At 35.2% G+C, this 16,565-nt stretch overlaps 1 protein-coding gene and 1 pseudogene across 3 annotated transcripts in view; both read right to left on the bottom strand.

Moving 5' to 3' along the window:
• BRAF (B-Raf proto-oncogene, serine/threonine kinase) overlaps window positions 1-16,565 on the bottom strand; it is a 158,697-nt gene that overhangs the window by 55,156 nt on the left and 86,976 nt on the right. For 2 of the 3 annotated variants that reach the window (XM_061165934.1, XM_061165936.1), the window contains exons 4-8: window positions 15,786-15,889; window positions 14,825-14,927; window positions 9,199-9,347; window positions 8,214-8,333; window positions 5,710-5,869 (exon numbers count right to left, since the gene is read on the bottom strand). In XM_061165934.1, coding sequence (XP_061021917.1) covers window positions 5,710-5,869; window positions 8,214-8,333; window positions 9,199-9,347; window positions 14,825-14,927; window positions 15,786-15,889 — 636 coding nt within the window. The remainder of the gene's footprint in view (window positions 1-5,709; window positions 5,870-8,213; window positions 8,334-9,198; window positions 9,348-14,824; window positions 14,928-15,785; window positions 15,890-16,565) is intronic. The other variant, XM_061165935.1, reaches the window with a different exon arrangement.
• On the bottom strand, window positions 9,649-9,767 carry LOC133073125 (5S ribosomal RNA; annotated as a pseudogene).

Genomic DNA, 16,565 nt, shown 5'->3' on the forward strand with positions numbered 1-16,565 from the left:
GCCTAGTGTAACTGATAAGAGAGACTGACTGAACTGCCTCAAATGTCTCTAAATATGCTCAAAGGCTTATAAGCTAAAACAAGAGAACATTCTTTACAGATGCATTTCTGCCATGTTCAATGTACTATGAAAAACCTTTAACATTCTGTACAGAATAATCAACAAATACTCATATCTGCAAATAAGGTGCTAAGTGTTAGCGGTTGTATGACTACCAATAAATATAAAATCATAGTGGTCTCACTAACTCTGAGTTCTTGAGAGCTTATCATCTAAGAAAGATATACAAACATAGAAATTACATAAAAATAAGAGCTTAGGAAAACAATAAAAAAATGTGCCAAAGTTGCTTAGTTAATTGCCAAATAAACGGTATATGTAAAAAGATTCTTGGTGCAACATAAGTTCAAAGGATAAATGAACAACTATAGAACTTGGTCACTGGTGAAGCATTTGAAGAAGTTAATCTAAGAGCTGGAGTTTGAGCGGTAGATAGGAATGCAGAAAAGCAGAGGGGGAATTCCCTGGTGGTCCAGGACTCTGAGCTTTCACTGCTGAGAGCTGGGGTTTAAGCCCTCATCAGGGAAGTACGATCCCATAAGCTGAGCAGCACTGCCAAAAAAAAAAAAGAAAGGCCTTCTGGACAACCTGCTGCTAATAACCACCGAAAGCTTGTATTTTCCAATCTTAAATATGTTCTTAAAGCTCTCTGACAATCTTTTTCTATGTGGTCTAGGTTAAACAGGACCTTCTAGTATTCCGATAGTGGCTATTTCAAACTTCCCCCCAATTTCCTATGGTTCCTTTCTTAATTACTGCTCTTCTCCTTTTTAGCAGGATAGAGAAAACAGAAGCTATCAAAGAACATTCTGTTCTGTCTCTATATCTACAAACATCTGCACAATAATATTAGCTATAGTTTCTGAATTCTTTTTTTGTGCCAAGAATAATCATCACTACAAGGGGTAGACACTGTTAGCCCCAAGGTTAAGTCATCTGCCCGTGGTCATTCTGCCTCTAAAGAGCTGCGGACCTAGCTATGTTCACCTTTAACTCCTCATAGCCCCTGAGGAACATCACTTCCAAGTTCAAGGAATTTTCATTTACTACCTTAATTATTCCTTCTCTTGTTCTTTTGAACCTCTCTCTTTACTTGCTTCTTCCCCTCAAGTTACAAGTATGCTCAAGTCTCTCATGTGACTGCTTCAGTCTATGGCTTTCATCATTCCTTTGTAGCCAAGCTTCTCAAATCTGGCACTGAATCCCACATCTTTACTAGCTTTTGCTCTCCTCCACTAGACCTCTAAAACAGCTCTCAATGACATTAAAATGACACTGTAACTGCCCAGTTCAATAGTTATATTGAATGTATTCAATAGTTCTATCTCATTTGAGTCTCAATGGCAACTGCCATCAGCTACTTCAGCATTCTTGAAGTCCCCATTTCTCCCTTTGGCTTCTTCAACACTACTTTCTCTTCTTTGTTTCAAACTAAATTTAGGAAGAGGAGCCTATAATGGAGACAGAGAAGGACAGTCTCTGCCTATATCTCAAATGTTAATGATCACTGGGGTTGCATTTCTACCCTCTTCAATTTACATTATCTTGAAGTAATAATATCATTTACATCCATGACTTTAACACAAATAGGCTAATTATTTCTAAATGTGTATATCTACTCAAGGTCTTTATTTCAACTGCTACTGGATTTCTAAACCAGTAAAGATCCACAGACATCTTCAAGTCAGTATGTCCAAAATAAAAGTTAACATTTTCATTTCTACAAACCCTGTTCTTCCCTAGGCATTTCTATCCTAATCAATCAAATAAATACTATGTAGTCACCTAAGGCAGAGAATTCTAGGCATTGTCTTTTTTTATCTCTCATCTCCCACCTCTCTCCTCTACTACTAGACAGAACAGCGATTGACTTTAAGAAGAATGGCCAGGTTTTACCCCATTTCAATCATTTATCACCTGTGTGATCTGGAATAAGTTTCTTGACATCTCTAAATCTAATTTTCTTAACAGTAAAAGAAGGAAAATAATAGTACTTAACTCACAAGTGTTTATGAGGATGGAATAAGAAAATTTATGTACTTGAAAAAGGATCTAGCACATAGTAAGCATGCTATTTATAGTATCAATCTTAACAATCGTATCTATCAAATCTCTCACTAAATTCAAAAGATTTTTTCTAAAGTAAAGAGCTGACCACCTTCTTTCCCACTCAGTAAACACTGGACCCTTTACTATCAACTACTACACAGACCTCAGAATAATACATGTCATCTTCCCTACAATATCAAGTATTAACTACATCCCACATAAAGGTACTTCCATACTTCTGCACATACTATTTCCTTAACAAATGCTCTTCCTTCTTAAAACCCCTAGCACTAGGTACTTAATAAATTCCTACTCCTTCATATTCATCGTTCATCTTCTACAATCTGGCTTAAATGTGGTCTCTTCTCTGCTAAACTTGACTGTCTTTAATCAGGTAGAGTTCATCCCCTTCTATAAACTATCACCTTATATTTTTGTGTTTATTTATTTATATGTCTGATTCATCCATTAGACCATGACCTCCCTGAGGGCAAAGACTGTGTGCTAATTCATCTTAATTCCCTATTCTGACACAGTGCCTATCCCACAGTAAATATTAAATTTGGTTTACTGGAATAATAAATGACAAATAATGACTGAAACTGAAAGAAACGACTGAAACTGAATGAAATGCTAAAAGGTTTATATTTTATAATCAATGGGAAGTAAACAAAAGTTTTATAGCAACAAAAAAAAAGTTTTATAACAAAGGAACAGATGGTGATTGAAGTCTTACAATAAATAATAAAACAGAATAAAACCCTATTCTGACAGTAGCGATTAAGAATGTAAATGGACAGAGAAATCAATGGCAGGAAATTTATACAGCAGATTAATGTCATAAGTAGTTCAAGTGAAGAAATATGGGCCCAAATGGTGGTAGAAAAAACAAATCTGAGATACATATCAAAAGGAAAGGTGATATCTTATGGGGAAGATGAAAAGGCAAGATATAAACATGACACTCCAAATGCTCACGCCCAAGAGAACAGGAGAATTTTAGTAACACTAAGACATAAGGAGAAATACTCTAAAAGAATGTTAGTTTTGAAAGTAAATACAAAGTTTACAACTTTGAACATACTGACAATAGATCTAACCTAGAAATAAGATTTGATTTCATATTTCACGCAATCTCCTTATTCACTTATTTCCCTCTCCTACTTTTTTCCTCCCTTTGTATGTGGATCTAGCCAGATGGAAGAAGCCCTTCTTAGTTGAGAGAAATTGGTATTAAGAAAAGACTACTTTAAATAAATTCAACAAAAACAGAAAAAAAAATTTCATAGTAAAAAGTAGGAAGAAAGTCTGACTTGGGAATGTATCTTGAAAAATGAAAGTAAGATTGATAAAAAGTTTATTTTCATCTACTTCAACAAAAATATTAAGTTATAATGTCAATAATATGCTAATTCTTAGAATTAATACAGAGGGAATCAAGGTTTTGTTGGTCATAATATCAAACTTACAATAGCATAAACTCTCAATTTAACATTCATCTTTCACATCATAATCAATTATTTCTATAAAAATTTTAAAGGATTTCATCAGTTCCCTCAATGACTCCATCCATCCTTTGATATTTAATTCATTTTCTTTTGAAAAGCCTGTTCTCTTGTCATCCTTTAGACACTTACTCTCTTTTACTGTTAACTGGACTAATTTAATTCTGCTGTATCCTTATTTCCCAATGACTTTTCATTGTCCTCAATAAATCCTTAAAATCTTTTTTTTGTTGTCAGACTAGCAATCAGTCTGCTTTATTTTTTCATTGTAATGTTGGATAGTGATGAAAAAGGGCTGGAATGAAAGCTAGTATTAAATGGGGAGGGAGGGATATGTGGGTGGAGACTTATTAGGGGAGTCTGTTAATTAGTGAATATTTTCCTGTTAGGATAATTTTGGCTCCTTTACTCAACCTTATGAGGACTCACAGAAGGAATGCCTGTATAATGAGAACATTAGGCTCTTTAGAGAACAACAGGCTGTCCTCTAGCATACACATGACTCCTCAGTAACTTCAGTATCCTGCTCATCTGGGTAAACAGTTTCAGATTTCTTTTTAAATATGATTACTTCCCAATGCAAACAAATTTGGTAGCTTTTCTGTTTTGTTGCTTATTACATTCAAAGATTAAGGATAACCTACATTTTTTATTCTAAAGTACAAATTATGGGAGAAATGATCCTGACCCCACCACAGCTCAGGTGTCAAGGGCTCTTTATTCTCTTCAGGAATTTGGTTATCAGGATGATACAGCTGAATGAACCAGTCCTTTTGGAGTGATCCTGTGTATGTCAGAATTTATTTTTTTTCTCAACTCTTCTTTCCCTTTTGTCTATATATGGGACTGGCAAAAAACAATGGGCTGGCCACCTGCTTTACTGAAGTTTATCAGAATAAAGCCTCACCTGTTTGTTTAAAATATATTTATTATCTATGGTTGTTTTCACATTAGTGACAGAGTTCAACAGTTGTCTTTAGAGATTGCAAGATCCACAAGCCTAAAATATTTACCATCTGGCCCTTTAAGAGTTTGCTGACCCTTGGTCTGTATTATGGGAAGTAGACCTCTGCTTTGTCTTGTAAGCCTTTTATTAACACAAATATTTTTTGATGATCTCTTAAGTTAGGTCATCACCTAATAGTTCCTATTCTAGGCAACTATATTGGGAATGGTTTTTGCTGTCCAGAAGTTAAGGTTAAATTGAAGAAGTGATACTAAGGTACATAATTAACTTCCAGTGTGTAACACAAACTAGGAAAGGAAAAAATTCATGAGTGATCAGCCAGAAGTAGCTAAAATAACTGATTTGTATAGAGATGGAGTGCAATGGTATGCTGCTGCTGCTGCTAAGTCACTTTAGTCGTGTCCGACTCTGTGTGACCCCACAGACAGCAGCCCACCAGGCTCCTCTGTCCCTGGTATTCTCCGGGCAAGAATACTAGAGTGGGTTGCCATTTCCTTCTCCACAATGGTATACTCAAGAAAGTAAAGAAGGTAAATGGTAGCTTTGCACGAGAACTACAAAAGTAATGATTAGTCAGTCCTTAAGGGTTATTTAACTCAAAGCTGAACTTCTAGAAATTTAGGTAAAGATTTCACATTGAAATATGCAAGTATATTCTTATTTTTTCTATACCTTCAAATGGGTTAAGTGGATTGATTATCTGTTAAATAAATGAAGATAAGACTTTTACAGAGGTGTCATAAGGAAAAAAACAATGAGAATAACTCTATACTTTGGTACCAGGTTAAATATTTTATGCCATCAGAGAAGACGACAAGATTTTTCTGATCTGTAATTCAGATCATTTATACTAACTGTGATAAATGAAAGATGGCACTTATTTCTGATCTATATTATAAATCTATATTATAAATACACACAAAAAGATTAAAATTAACTCAATATATTGAGAGAGGGCATGGGAGAGAGGAGAGAGAGACACAGACAGACACTAACTTCTAGAGAGAGAGAAAACTAAATTTACAAAACAGTTGACAGAACTAGATTCCCCAAATCTGTGGTCCAAAAAAACAGCAGAAAAATAAACACACTTGAATTTTCTAGATTCGGACACTGCTGGATACTTACATCAATGTTGACGGGTTCTATTGTGTTTATATGTACATTTGGAGCTGATGAGGACCGGTCTCGTTGTCCAAACTGATTTCGATGATCTTCATCTGCTGGTCGGAAAGGCTGTGGAATTGGAATGGATTTTGAAGGAGACGGACTGGTGAGAATTGGGGGCCTGGAAAAGTCAAGCGATTGGAAGATAAGATTTAGAGCAACTTTCTAGAGATAGATAACATAGAAAAATGAATTATATGAAGATTTTGTTTTCATATTCTCAAATAAAACCTTAAAATACAGGTAATGGCAGTAATGGCTTTTAAAAGAATTAGTTTAAAAAACTAATATATCCTTACAACTAACACCAACAAACTGCTTTGCTCAAGCAGACCCTCCATGAGGTATCAATGATAAGAACACTGATTTTATTCAGAACATTCCAGAGACATCTACAAATGGCTAGAAATTACCTGTGGTTAATCAGCTGAAGAAACTCTTGTTCTTTAACATTATACAAAAATGTTCAAAATACACACTAAATGAATAATGTCTGCTAATTGTTTCTACCTTTGCCATTTCTTGATAGTTGAAGTTACTAAGATGTAATTTTTATGGGAAGTATTAGGAAATCATAAATCTTTTAAAAGCACATGTGTATTTCATGTATCTATTGCTTTATACAAGAGGTGAATTAAAATCTTGAACAAAAATGGCAAAAATAATTTCCAAATTCAAAAGATGATTCTCAGAGTGTCAAATCTCTCATAGTTTGAAATGTTTACCATGCCCAATAAATGATACAAGACACACAGAAGAATAATACATTAAACCTTAAAGCAAATTTTGTAAAAATTGCTCTTTGAGGAAACTGTGACAGACTGACCTATTTTGGTAGTGTGGATAAATAACAACGTCTATGACCTCTCACTGCCCCCAAAATGAAGCTGGCATTCACAGAGCACATTAAAGTTTTGAGAATAGATTGTAAACACCCATAAGAAATCTGTGCCCCTCAGAAAGAATATCCAAGGGAGCTGAGAAGTGAGTACCACTTGATTGATGAGGTGCGACTCAGTGAGCTCCGTCAGGACCAATGAATGATTCAATGCTATCAGCTTCTCTTCAGAGATTGGTTATTGTTGCACCCCATCTTATGCAAACTCTGTAACTAATCAGCAGTATCAAGTGGTTAATAAGACAGCCAGAAAGACAGCTGAGGGAATAAAAAGACATTTTTAAGAGGAGAGAGGGTTTAAAGAGGAATGAGAAGAAAATATAGTTTTGGACCAGATGAAGGTCGGAAGAGTCAAAAAAGCCAACTTGTGACAAGAAGCTTCTAAATTAAATATATTACTAGAATCTGAACCATACCCGCTTATGAGCTTTACTTCTTTGAAGCACCCTTTTAAAAGGGTAGGGAAAGAAATGTTAACTTTAACTGTTCATATTAACTAAATGAATCCACTTAGAACTGAAATAAAAATAATTGCTCTATTGGTCCTTTTTATTATGATTAACTGATTAATTTTTAGTTTGTGACAAAGCTGTGCTTTTGCTTTAGACAGCCAATAACAGCCTTTGGCAAGGGATTTTGGGAGCAGGTAAAAAGAATTTTAAAATGACAGTATTAGCTTTAAGAAAGTTTTGAAACACACACTGACTTTCTACATACTTAGAGGCTAATTTAAAGTCTCAAGGCAGTGACACACTTTATGTCAGAACTTAAAAGTAGAAAAAGCCTTAACTAACTACAACTGTAGAGGGTGGTCAATTAACATAATTGATCTGGTGTAGTGACAGCAAGTCATTCTCGAAACTTAATAATAAAGACTATGATAGCAACATGTAGCACATTAAGTCAGAAATATGTATGCAAAGGACACTGGTCTTTACATAGGAAAAACAAAAATCTGGATTAAATCTGATAAATGTTATTATCAAATCTAAAGAAAATGGATGAACTAGAAAATGAAGATAAGCTGTTTCTGTCCTTCTCTTCTCCCCCCACCCCCTGGTCCCATCATCACTAGTGTGCTTTTATCTCCTAGACTCATTCAGATTCTGGAATTCTTTATGGTCCGGTTCAAATCCCACTTTCTTGATTAAATGTTCACTACTCTCTCTATTCTCTTTTGTAAACATCGCAATATTTATCACATAGTTTAAAATAATATATCATAAATTGTAGATTATAATTATATTTAGCTTAAAACTGTTGGCCATTTTCTAAATGGAAATCATATACTTCTGTATCTGATATTAAAAATAAAGCAAGCACAAGGCAGGGACTCTAAATTATTTGTTGCTTGATTTTTTCCAAGTATGGTCCTACAACAGTCTATGTCAGTTTTAACCCTCTGTATCTGTATCAAATGTATGACAGGTGTTACGAGTTACCTGGAAAAAAAAGTCCTTAATTTAACTACCCAAATGTTGGAAATGTTTCAAAGCAACTAAAAGTTAAAAAAAAAAAAAAATCAGCTCAAGTAGCATGTCACTGAACAGCAGGAATCAAATCATACCCAATAGAATCGGAGTGGGGTGCAGAAGGGGATGAGCCACATGGAAGGGTAGTCTCTGCTAAGGAGGCCTCCTCCTGTGGTATTGGGTGGTGTTCAAAGAACTTGGAGACAAACAGCAAACTGTGAGGCAAAAACAAAAACAAAACAAAACAAACCTAACTTGTGCAAAACCCAGAAGCTTCATACACCAGAATACATTAAAGAATTTACAAAAATATCTGAGCTCAAATTGCCATTTTCAGGAAAGACTGCTAAATTCAATTGGCTGTATTTCTGTCTGATAGCTTAGGGTAAAAAATTATACTCTACTTTCAAGACAAGCTAAAACTAACTGTTTTAGCTAAAACTAATTGTTCTATATAGCACATTTCTACATAGTAGAGAGGAAAAATTATGCTTTATGGTTAAGGAATTAGAAGAAAATGTATCTATTGCTAAAAGGTTACATTATTATCATGTACTTTAAACTACTGAGTGGAACTCTCCCTAATTCCAGTGATCAAAAAATAAGACCTTAATAGCAGTAGTGACAATACACACAAAAAGATTAAAATTAACTCAATATATTGAGAGAGGGAGTGGGAGAGAGACACACAGACAGACACTAACTTCGAGAGAAAGAGAAAACTTAATTTATAAAACAGCTGACAGAACCAGATTCCCCCATCTGTGGTCCAAAAATATAATAGTTAATTTAATTTAAACACTCAAAATCCATCTTAAAGTGATATCTATGTGGAAGGGATCTTATATTAATTAAAAAAGAATATGAAACATAAATGAAATGTCTAGCAAACCAGAATTACAATCTGAAAGTGAAGTACTGGCTACACTACTATCTAGCCAAACCTCAAAAAACTTTTGTTTTCTCCCTGTAACAATTCTTCTGCAAAGAAAATTTCCACGGACTCTAAGACATACTAGTTTCACATTAAGAAAAGTTAAATGTAAAGTGGCAGAAAAGAAAAATTTTTTGATTACTTACTCTAGTTGGTCATAATTAACACACATCAGTGGAACCTCTGTACTACAACGCTGGTGAAATTTATAACCACATGTTTGACAGCGGAACCCCTGGAAAAGCAGCTTTCGACAGAAGTCACAAAATGCTAAGGTGAAAAAAGTTTTCCGTACCTGCAAAGTAAAACATCATGAAGGATTCTGTAAGAATCTTTTTAGAAATCAACTTATTTACTCTCTTGTTTAAAATAACAAATTTTTACTATGTTTGTGTTAGTCGCTCATTCGTCTCCAACTCTGTGACCCCATGGATTATAGACTGCCAGGCTCGTCTGTCCATGGGATTCTCCATACAATAATACTGGAGTGGGTAGTCATTCTCTTCTCCAAGGCGATCTTCCCAACCCAGGGATCAAACCCGAGTCTCTTGCATTGCAGGCGGATTCTTTACCGTCTGAGCCATCAGGGAAGCCCAAGCCTATAACACCTGCTATTCCTAGGCGGTCTCCCATCCAAGTACTAACCAGGCTCAACCCTGCTTAGCTTCTGAGATCAGATGAGCTCTGGCGCGTTCAGGGTGGTGTGGCTGTAGACTTACTATGTTTACATCATGAGAACCAGCTTAACCACGAAGAGTCTAAAACGAAACCAGGGGGTTCAAGGTAACAGATGGACTACATGAATTTATCTCCCACCCACTATTCAATTAAACTCAGAAGTCAAGAAGATGGGAGATGAATAAAAGACTAGAAGCTAATTTCAAGCTTTACTATATAAGAGTACAGGAGAAGGAAGTAATAGAGGTGAAAGAACGAGTAAGAGTACACTTGAATAATTCTACAAAGGAGTTAAGAGATGCTTATTGGTGTTGACACAAGAAATAATAGCATGCTTAAAGTTACAAAGGTACGGAACAGAGGAACCAAAAAACCCACAAAAATCAAAAACACTTCCGAGGAGAAGGGGAAAGAGGGGGAAAGACTGTCATGTTACAGATGATCTAATTTCCAATGGAACCGGCATTAAGTAAACGATGTCTAAAACTGATACAGAAGTTGTGACCTAAAGCTATTATTCAGTAACGTGAAAAGAATCACTAGAAGAGCATTAAAAGTTAAGAATGTAATTATGTTGAATTGGTTCATAGAGCTTTTCAGGTCTACTATATCCTTCTACTTTTCTATCTATTCAATTGATTTCTGAGAGTTTGATATTGAAACTCCAACTAAAAATCTTAATTTATCTACTTAAGAAATAATTGTAATATATAGTGGAACTATATATAACCTTGTTCCATATTTTCCAAGTCTCCTATGTCTTTTTTCAAATTTAAAAAAGAAAGAAGAAACAAAAGGAAAAGAATGGTTTCCTCTATAGAGTGGCATTACAGGCTAATAAGGCAACCCCTTTGCACTATATTAAAAACTATATACATTTGATTAAAATGCAATATACTTTGATTAAAGTGTTAAAAAGTTACAAAAGAAAAAGACTAGTTTATAATTAAAATTATATGAAAATCAGATTAACCCTACCTAAACTTGATAACTTAGGACAAAGGATAGGAACATCACCTAAAAGAAGGTCAGAACTACGCTGAACAAATTATCAGTTTGTTAGAGGATCAGAACACCTCAGTGTATCTGTGACCATCCCTCTATGTGATGCTGACAGGGCAGCATGTAGGAACTCCATGTCAGAAGGCAAACACGTGTCACATAAACACAACTGTGCTAGGGAGGTTCTATCTTGGTAATGGACAAAACCAGAAATTGTTTACAACTGTTTGGTTTGTGTATGTAATAAGCAGAAAACATAAGCAGGATAAGTAAACGACAAATGTTAACAACGGCTATTTGAGAGTGATGAGAACATAGGTAACTCTATTTTGTCCTTTGTTTTTTGCTGTACATTCTCAAGTTTTCAGACAATACTAATCATACACAATAATAAGAAAAATACATTGTGATCCGGATATAGTTGCATGCTTGTAATATTACTGTATATATAATGCACATCAGAATTTCTAATCCATTCTATTACATATAAATGCTTTTCAAGATCCAATAAATTGATTTCAATACTCACTTTATAAAACTCTTCAATAAACATATTTAACAGGATAAAATGTTATTTAAAGAAATGTTTCATAGAAAATGGTACCTTGGCATATCATCCATTCTGGCTTTTTGAGAATATTTAGATAAACTAGATAGTTTTAAGAGTAGCTCTTGCTTTCTTCACATTCTGGCTATGAATCAAATTATAGAAGATATAAAAAGGCAACTGACTGTTTTTAGCTTTGTTCCTTTTCCATTTGTCTCTGGATATACAAGTAGTAAGAAAAAGCTTCTTTAATATTTATGTGGCTATTATTTACTAAAGCAAGCATCTTTTTATACTCGAGCGTAATCTCTGGAAATTAGAGCACAGAAAAATATAAATTGTATTCATAGGAATCAGCATTTTATAGTCATCTTTTTTGCTACATACTCATACTTTCAATTGCCTAATAATCTGTTTCATGAAGCCCTAATTTCTTTTCCTTCTTTAATCTAGCCAATTGCAGTCTTTCTTCCTGTCACTGACATACTTGAAAACTATGCATAACATTATTTCTGTATGTTAAGGAAATGGGAGAAAAAGAGAAGGAAGGGAGAAAGCAGGGAAGCAGAAAGGAGAAAAGATGGATATGCATTTGGGCATAAACTGAGTGACATATACCTCTGTATGTACACCTTTGTTTATAAGCAGGTACAGGAAGATATATCTTTTCTTTTGGGCCACAACTTATGCTTATTTTGGAATTTGAGACATGAATGGTAAACTCATGTGGGCCACAGAACAGGCAATTTACATGCATTGATTTGTAAGGTGTGGGGCTGTCTGAGGTTAGCATCTATGTAACATGGGAAGGTCTGGACCCATGGCATCTGCTTCTAATCTTGCTTCTCTACCTTTCCTGCCTCCTCCACCCCATCCATTCCCAAGGATTCCTGGGATACAGGTAAATGCTGAAGGAATAGCCTTTGTAACAGACTATGAAACCAGGGGGCATAAGCAGCCTTCCTGCCATAGCCAACAAAATTCAGCACACAGAAGCAGAGAGAGGAATTCTTTCCCTTTCTAAGCAGAACTCAGGCTTACTCTTGTTTCTATATGATGCTAAGAGCAACTGTTCAAAACCACAAATCTAAACACACTGCTCCCTTGCCTATAACAGTCATTAAATTTCCAATGATTTTAGGGAAAAGTCCAAATCTTCAACAGAGCACAGAAGGACTCACATGAGCTTACTCCACCCGTATACACGCTACACCGTAACATCCGCCTCTCCAAGTATGTAGCCTCCATTCTAAACTTCTCTCAAAACTGAAAAGGTAACAAGCTTTCTTGCTCTTCCCTTTGTCGAGTGTAGTCTTCCCTTCACTCATCTTTCCTCATCCACCAGGTCTTAGCTTTGATAATTCTTCCTTTGGGAAAATTTCCTGACTCCTCAAAAGCCAGGTTAGAAATCTCTATTCTCTGTATCTATTCTACTTCAGTGGAGAAGGAAATGGCAACCCACTCCAATATTCTTGCCAGGAGAATTCCATGGACAGAGGGGCATAGTGGGCTCCAGTCCATGGGGTCGCAAAGAGTTGGACACGACTAAGCGACTAACACACACACACACACACACACAGCACTTTAAATGTATACAGTAATTAAGAGTCTTTATGAAAATTCTTAATGAAAACATTTGTTCTAGGAATCTCTATTCTGTGTACCTATAGCAATTTAAATGTATACAGTAATTAAGAGTGTTAATGAACATTCTTAATTAAAACATTCAGTCACTCAGTTGTATCTGACTCTTTCGCGACTCCATGGACTGTAACCCGCCAGGCTCCTCTGTCCATGGGTTTCTCACGCAATAATACTGGAGTGGGCTGCCATTTCCTTCATCAGGGGATCTTCTCAACCCAGGGATCCAGCCTGTGTTCCCTGTATTGCAGGCGAATCCTTTACGCCTAAGCTGCCGGGGAAGCCCTAGGGCAGGGATCCTATTTTCCTCTTCACTGTTACATCCCCAGATCAGACAAAATGCTGGCAAACAAAAAGATCTCAACAAACATTTACTGGCGGCTCTCCAGCTGTGCTGTGCGGGTTCCCAAACCCCGCGGCTCACCTGCAGTTTGCTTTCACTGTCCTCTTGTGGCGAGGACCTGCCTGAGGCACTACTTCAAGGCTACTGACTTAGGTCTTCCTTTACCTTCTCATATCCAATTTTTAATTAAGAAGAGTAACCAAGAAAAAGAGTACTGATCACTGTGAAATGTAAACTCAACTATTTTTTTTTCAATTCCTAAAAACTGGAATAAAAATTCTTAAGATTTACCTTCTCAAAATTCTACAAGTTAAAAACAAAATCAATACTAGCGAATGCCTTATCTCATGATTATAAAATTATTTGCTTCACGGTAAATCTGACTGACATCAGGTGTATTTTACACTTGTCCAAAAGATGCCTTATCTATTGAAGCACAAAGCCGACTTCATTATTCACCACTAATGGAGCCCCCAAAACACTAACCCCCTGGGAAATCAGAAGAACCCAGCTGTTCTAATCACAAAGGCACAAGGGAAAACACTTGATGCCAAAAGGGAAGCGATTACTATCCATCTAGCAAAATAAACTACAGTTCAAATTTCATACACAGAAAAGAAAGCAATGCACTCCTGCCTTATAGATCACTCTAATCTTGGCTGCTGGCTACTTGTTCAGAGGACAGGTTCTCAAGCTCTGGGAACTGTACCCTTATCTCTGAGGTAGAGAGGTTCCACTGTTCCAGGCCTCATGCTGGAAACACTTAGCTTAAGCTAGGTTCTGGCAAATGCAAAAACCAGATAAAGGGAGAAGTATGGAAGGAGAGCTTTAACAACTGTCTTTCTTCAGTCTTCAAGGTATTCCACTTCCATTATGCTCTTTCAGAAACATTTATACAAGTGTGTCAAGGTGTATGCAGAGTCTATTTACCATGTTTAGAATGGATTTTTTAAAAACTTAAATGTCAAAGAGGAATGGTGAAATACACTGAATTTATATTCTTATGGACTACTATGTAATCATTATAAAGCTCAGTGTACTGACATGGAAAGATGCGTATGATGTTGTGTTTAACACTTAAAAAAAAACATACAAAATATAATTCCATTTTTAGTTTTTTTAAAAGAGGAAAGAAATGGAAAATAATGAAGGAAAATGAAGGAAAAGTAAAAAAGATTATTTTGGGCTTGCAGATATAAGAACACACATTTTATATAGACTTTGGAAGACTACACAATAACCAATTATTAATAACAACTATTTACCTCTGGTAGGGTACTTCCACACTTTTACTTGATATACTTTCATACCACTCAAATTTTTTAAGAATTTTCTTTTAATAATGACTATTACTTTTTAAAATTAAAGACAAAGTATAATGATTAAAAAAAAGAACTCTTTAATATGTGGTGCTTTTTTTCCTTTAAAGAATAAAACTGATTTTCAACTTAGGTTGAAAAAACAATGCCAAAATTGTTCATCTCATACTTCATATTCTTTAAATAAAAACTCCAAGAACTTGACAATTTTTTACATTAAAAAAAATATAAAAAGTACATACAAAGTTGTGTGTTGTAAGTGGAACATTCTCCAACACTTCTACATGCAATTCCTCTCCAGTAAGCCAGGAAATGTCAGTGTCCCAGCCAATTGGTTTCTTCTCCCTGAAAAGTGTAGACACAGCCTTTCTTGGTTATCATACCTAAAAAGCTTCATATACCTCATGCTGAAGATATGAAAATTGGTTATTGAGGGGCTAGTAATGGTGAGGGAGTTTTGGCTCCCTAGTCTTCCATCGTTAGAAATTTAAATGGCAATAAATTAATTTTTAAGTTTACCCCAAATAAATGTATCACTCTTGGACAAACAGCAGGGTAAAGAGATGTACTCTTTTCTTCAAGTCAGCTCCAGAAAAGACCTACAACAGCAGAAAATGGATTGTTCCTGGGGTCCAAAAAAAAAAAAAAACAAAAAAAATCACAGGTATGGATTTACCTATCCATTCAAAGAAAAAGAGTACTCAAGGGACACTATGCCCCCAAAAAGGAGATCTCTTTTTTTCTTTTCCAGATGGGATTCAAAATTGGGAGTGGCAGGGGTTGGGGTCATGGCATAATTTCATGCTTTCTGAAAAATAGTTCAATATAAAATGTTAATTTTGATAAGTCTTTGGTGAAACTATGAGTTTATATTAAAAACAGGAGTGGGAAAGAGTCCATTATTCAAAGAAGAAACAGACAAAATGGTTCAAAATTTTAAGAATCTCAAACTCCATATAAAGTCATTTGATCAAAATAATAAACACCATCATCACACAAAATTATCTAATGTTCACTCCTCAAAGGGCATACCAGACTTGTTTAAGCTAATTAACTTAGTATTTTTTTTTTTTTTTTTCATTTTCTGAGGTTGATTTTCAATACCCTAGGTTTGGGTAAAGATCTTACAGAATACCTCAAAATTTAATATCTGATGTTTTTTCCCTTTTTTAAACAAAGTTTCACATCACATACAAACCATACCCATCCTGAATTCTGTAAACAGCACAGCACTCTGGGATTAAACCTCTCATCATCAGCGCCTTCTTCAGGCTGTCCCGGACTGTGACTCCACACCGTGCAGGTACCTACAGTATCATAAAGACAGGATATGAGGTAGAATAAACAAATTATAAATTTTTCACATCACTGGAAAAAAAAAAAAAACCACCCAGTAATTTACCTTTATAACATTTTGAAAATGTCATATGGATTACTATGTCAGGAAATTTTTTCTAGGGCTGACTTAATATTAATGGAAAATTATGACTCAAGCATCTATTATTACTAACCAACTTAAGGCAAAATTAATTTTTAGTTTTTTATTAAAATTACAAAATATCTTAAATACATAAACGAAAAGAAAATACAACAGATCACCAAGTGCCTTCTGCTGAGAAATAAAAAATGTCAACATTTAAAGCAAGATCAATTTTGATCCAACACTGTTCAAAGCTGAAAACCGTAATTCTTCAATCATTATCATGGTCCTTAAGAGATGTCTTACTGATCCTAAACATAAGAGAATACTTGTCTTAAGGTATACAGCTGATATTTGTTGTTTAGTTGTTTAGCATTCCTATTTCCTCTGGGAATCCACCTTTCCCTAAAAGCCACATGGTACTTGAGAAGTTATGAATCCAGGGTCATTACTTTTCTGGCTGCACATGACATGGCTGGCTAATCAGTTTCCATATCCCAGATCCAGGGCTAGATATGACCCAAAAGTACTACAGTTCTTTCTTTAACTGACAGATCAACTCT

The sequence above is a fragment of the Dama dama genome, chromosome 18, assembly GCF_033118175.1.
Source record: "Dama dama isolate Ldn47 chromosome 18, ASM3311817v1, whole genome shotgun sequence".
Taxonomy (NCBI): Eukaryota; Metazoa; Chordata; class Mammalia; order Artiodactyla; family Cervidae; genus Dama; species Dama dama.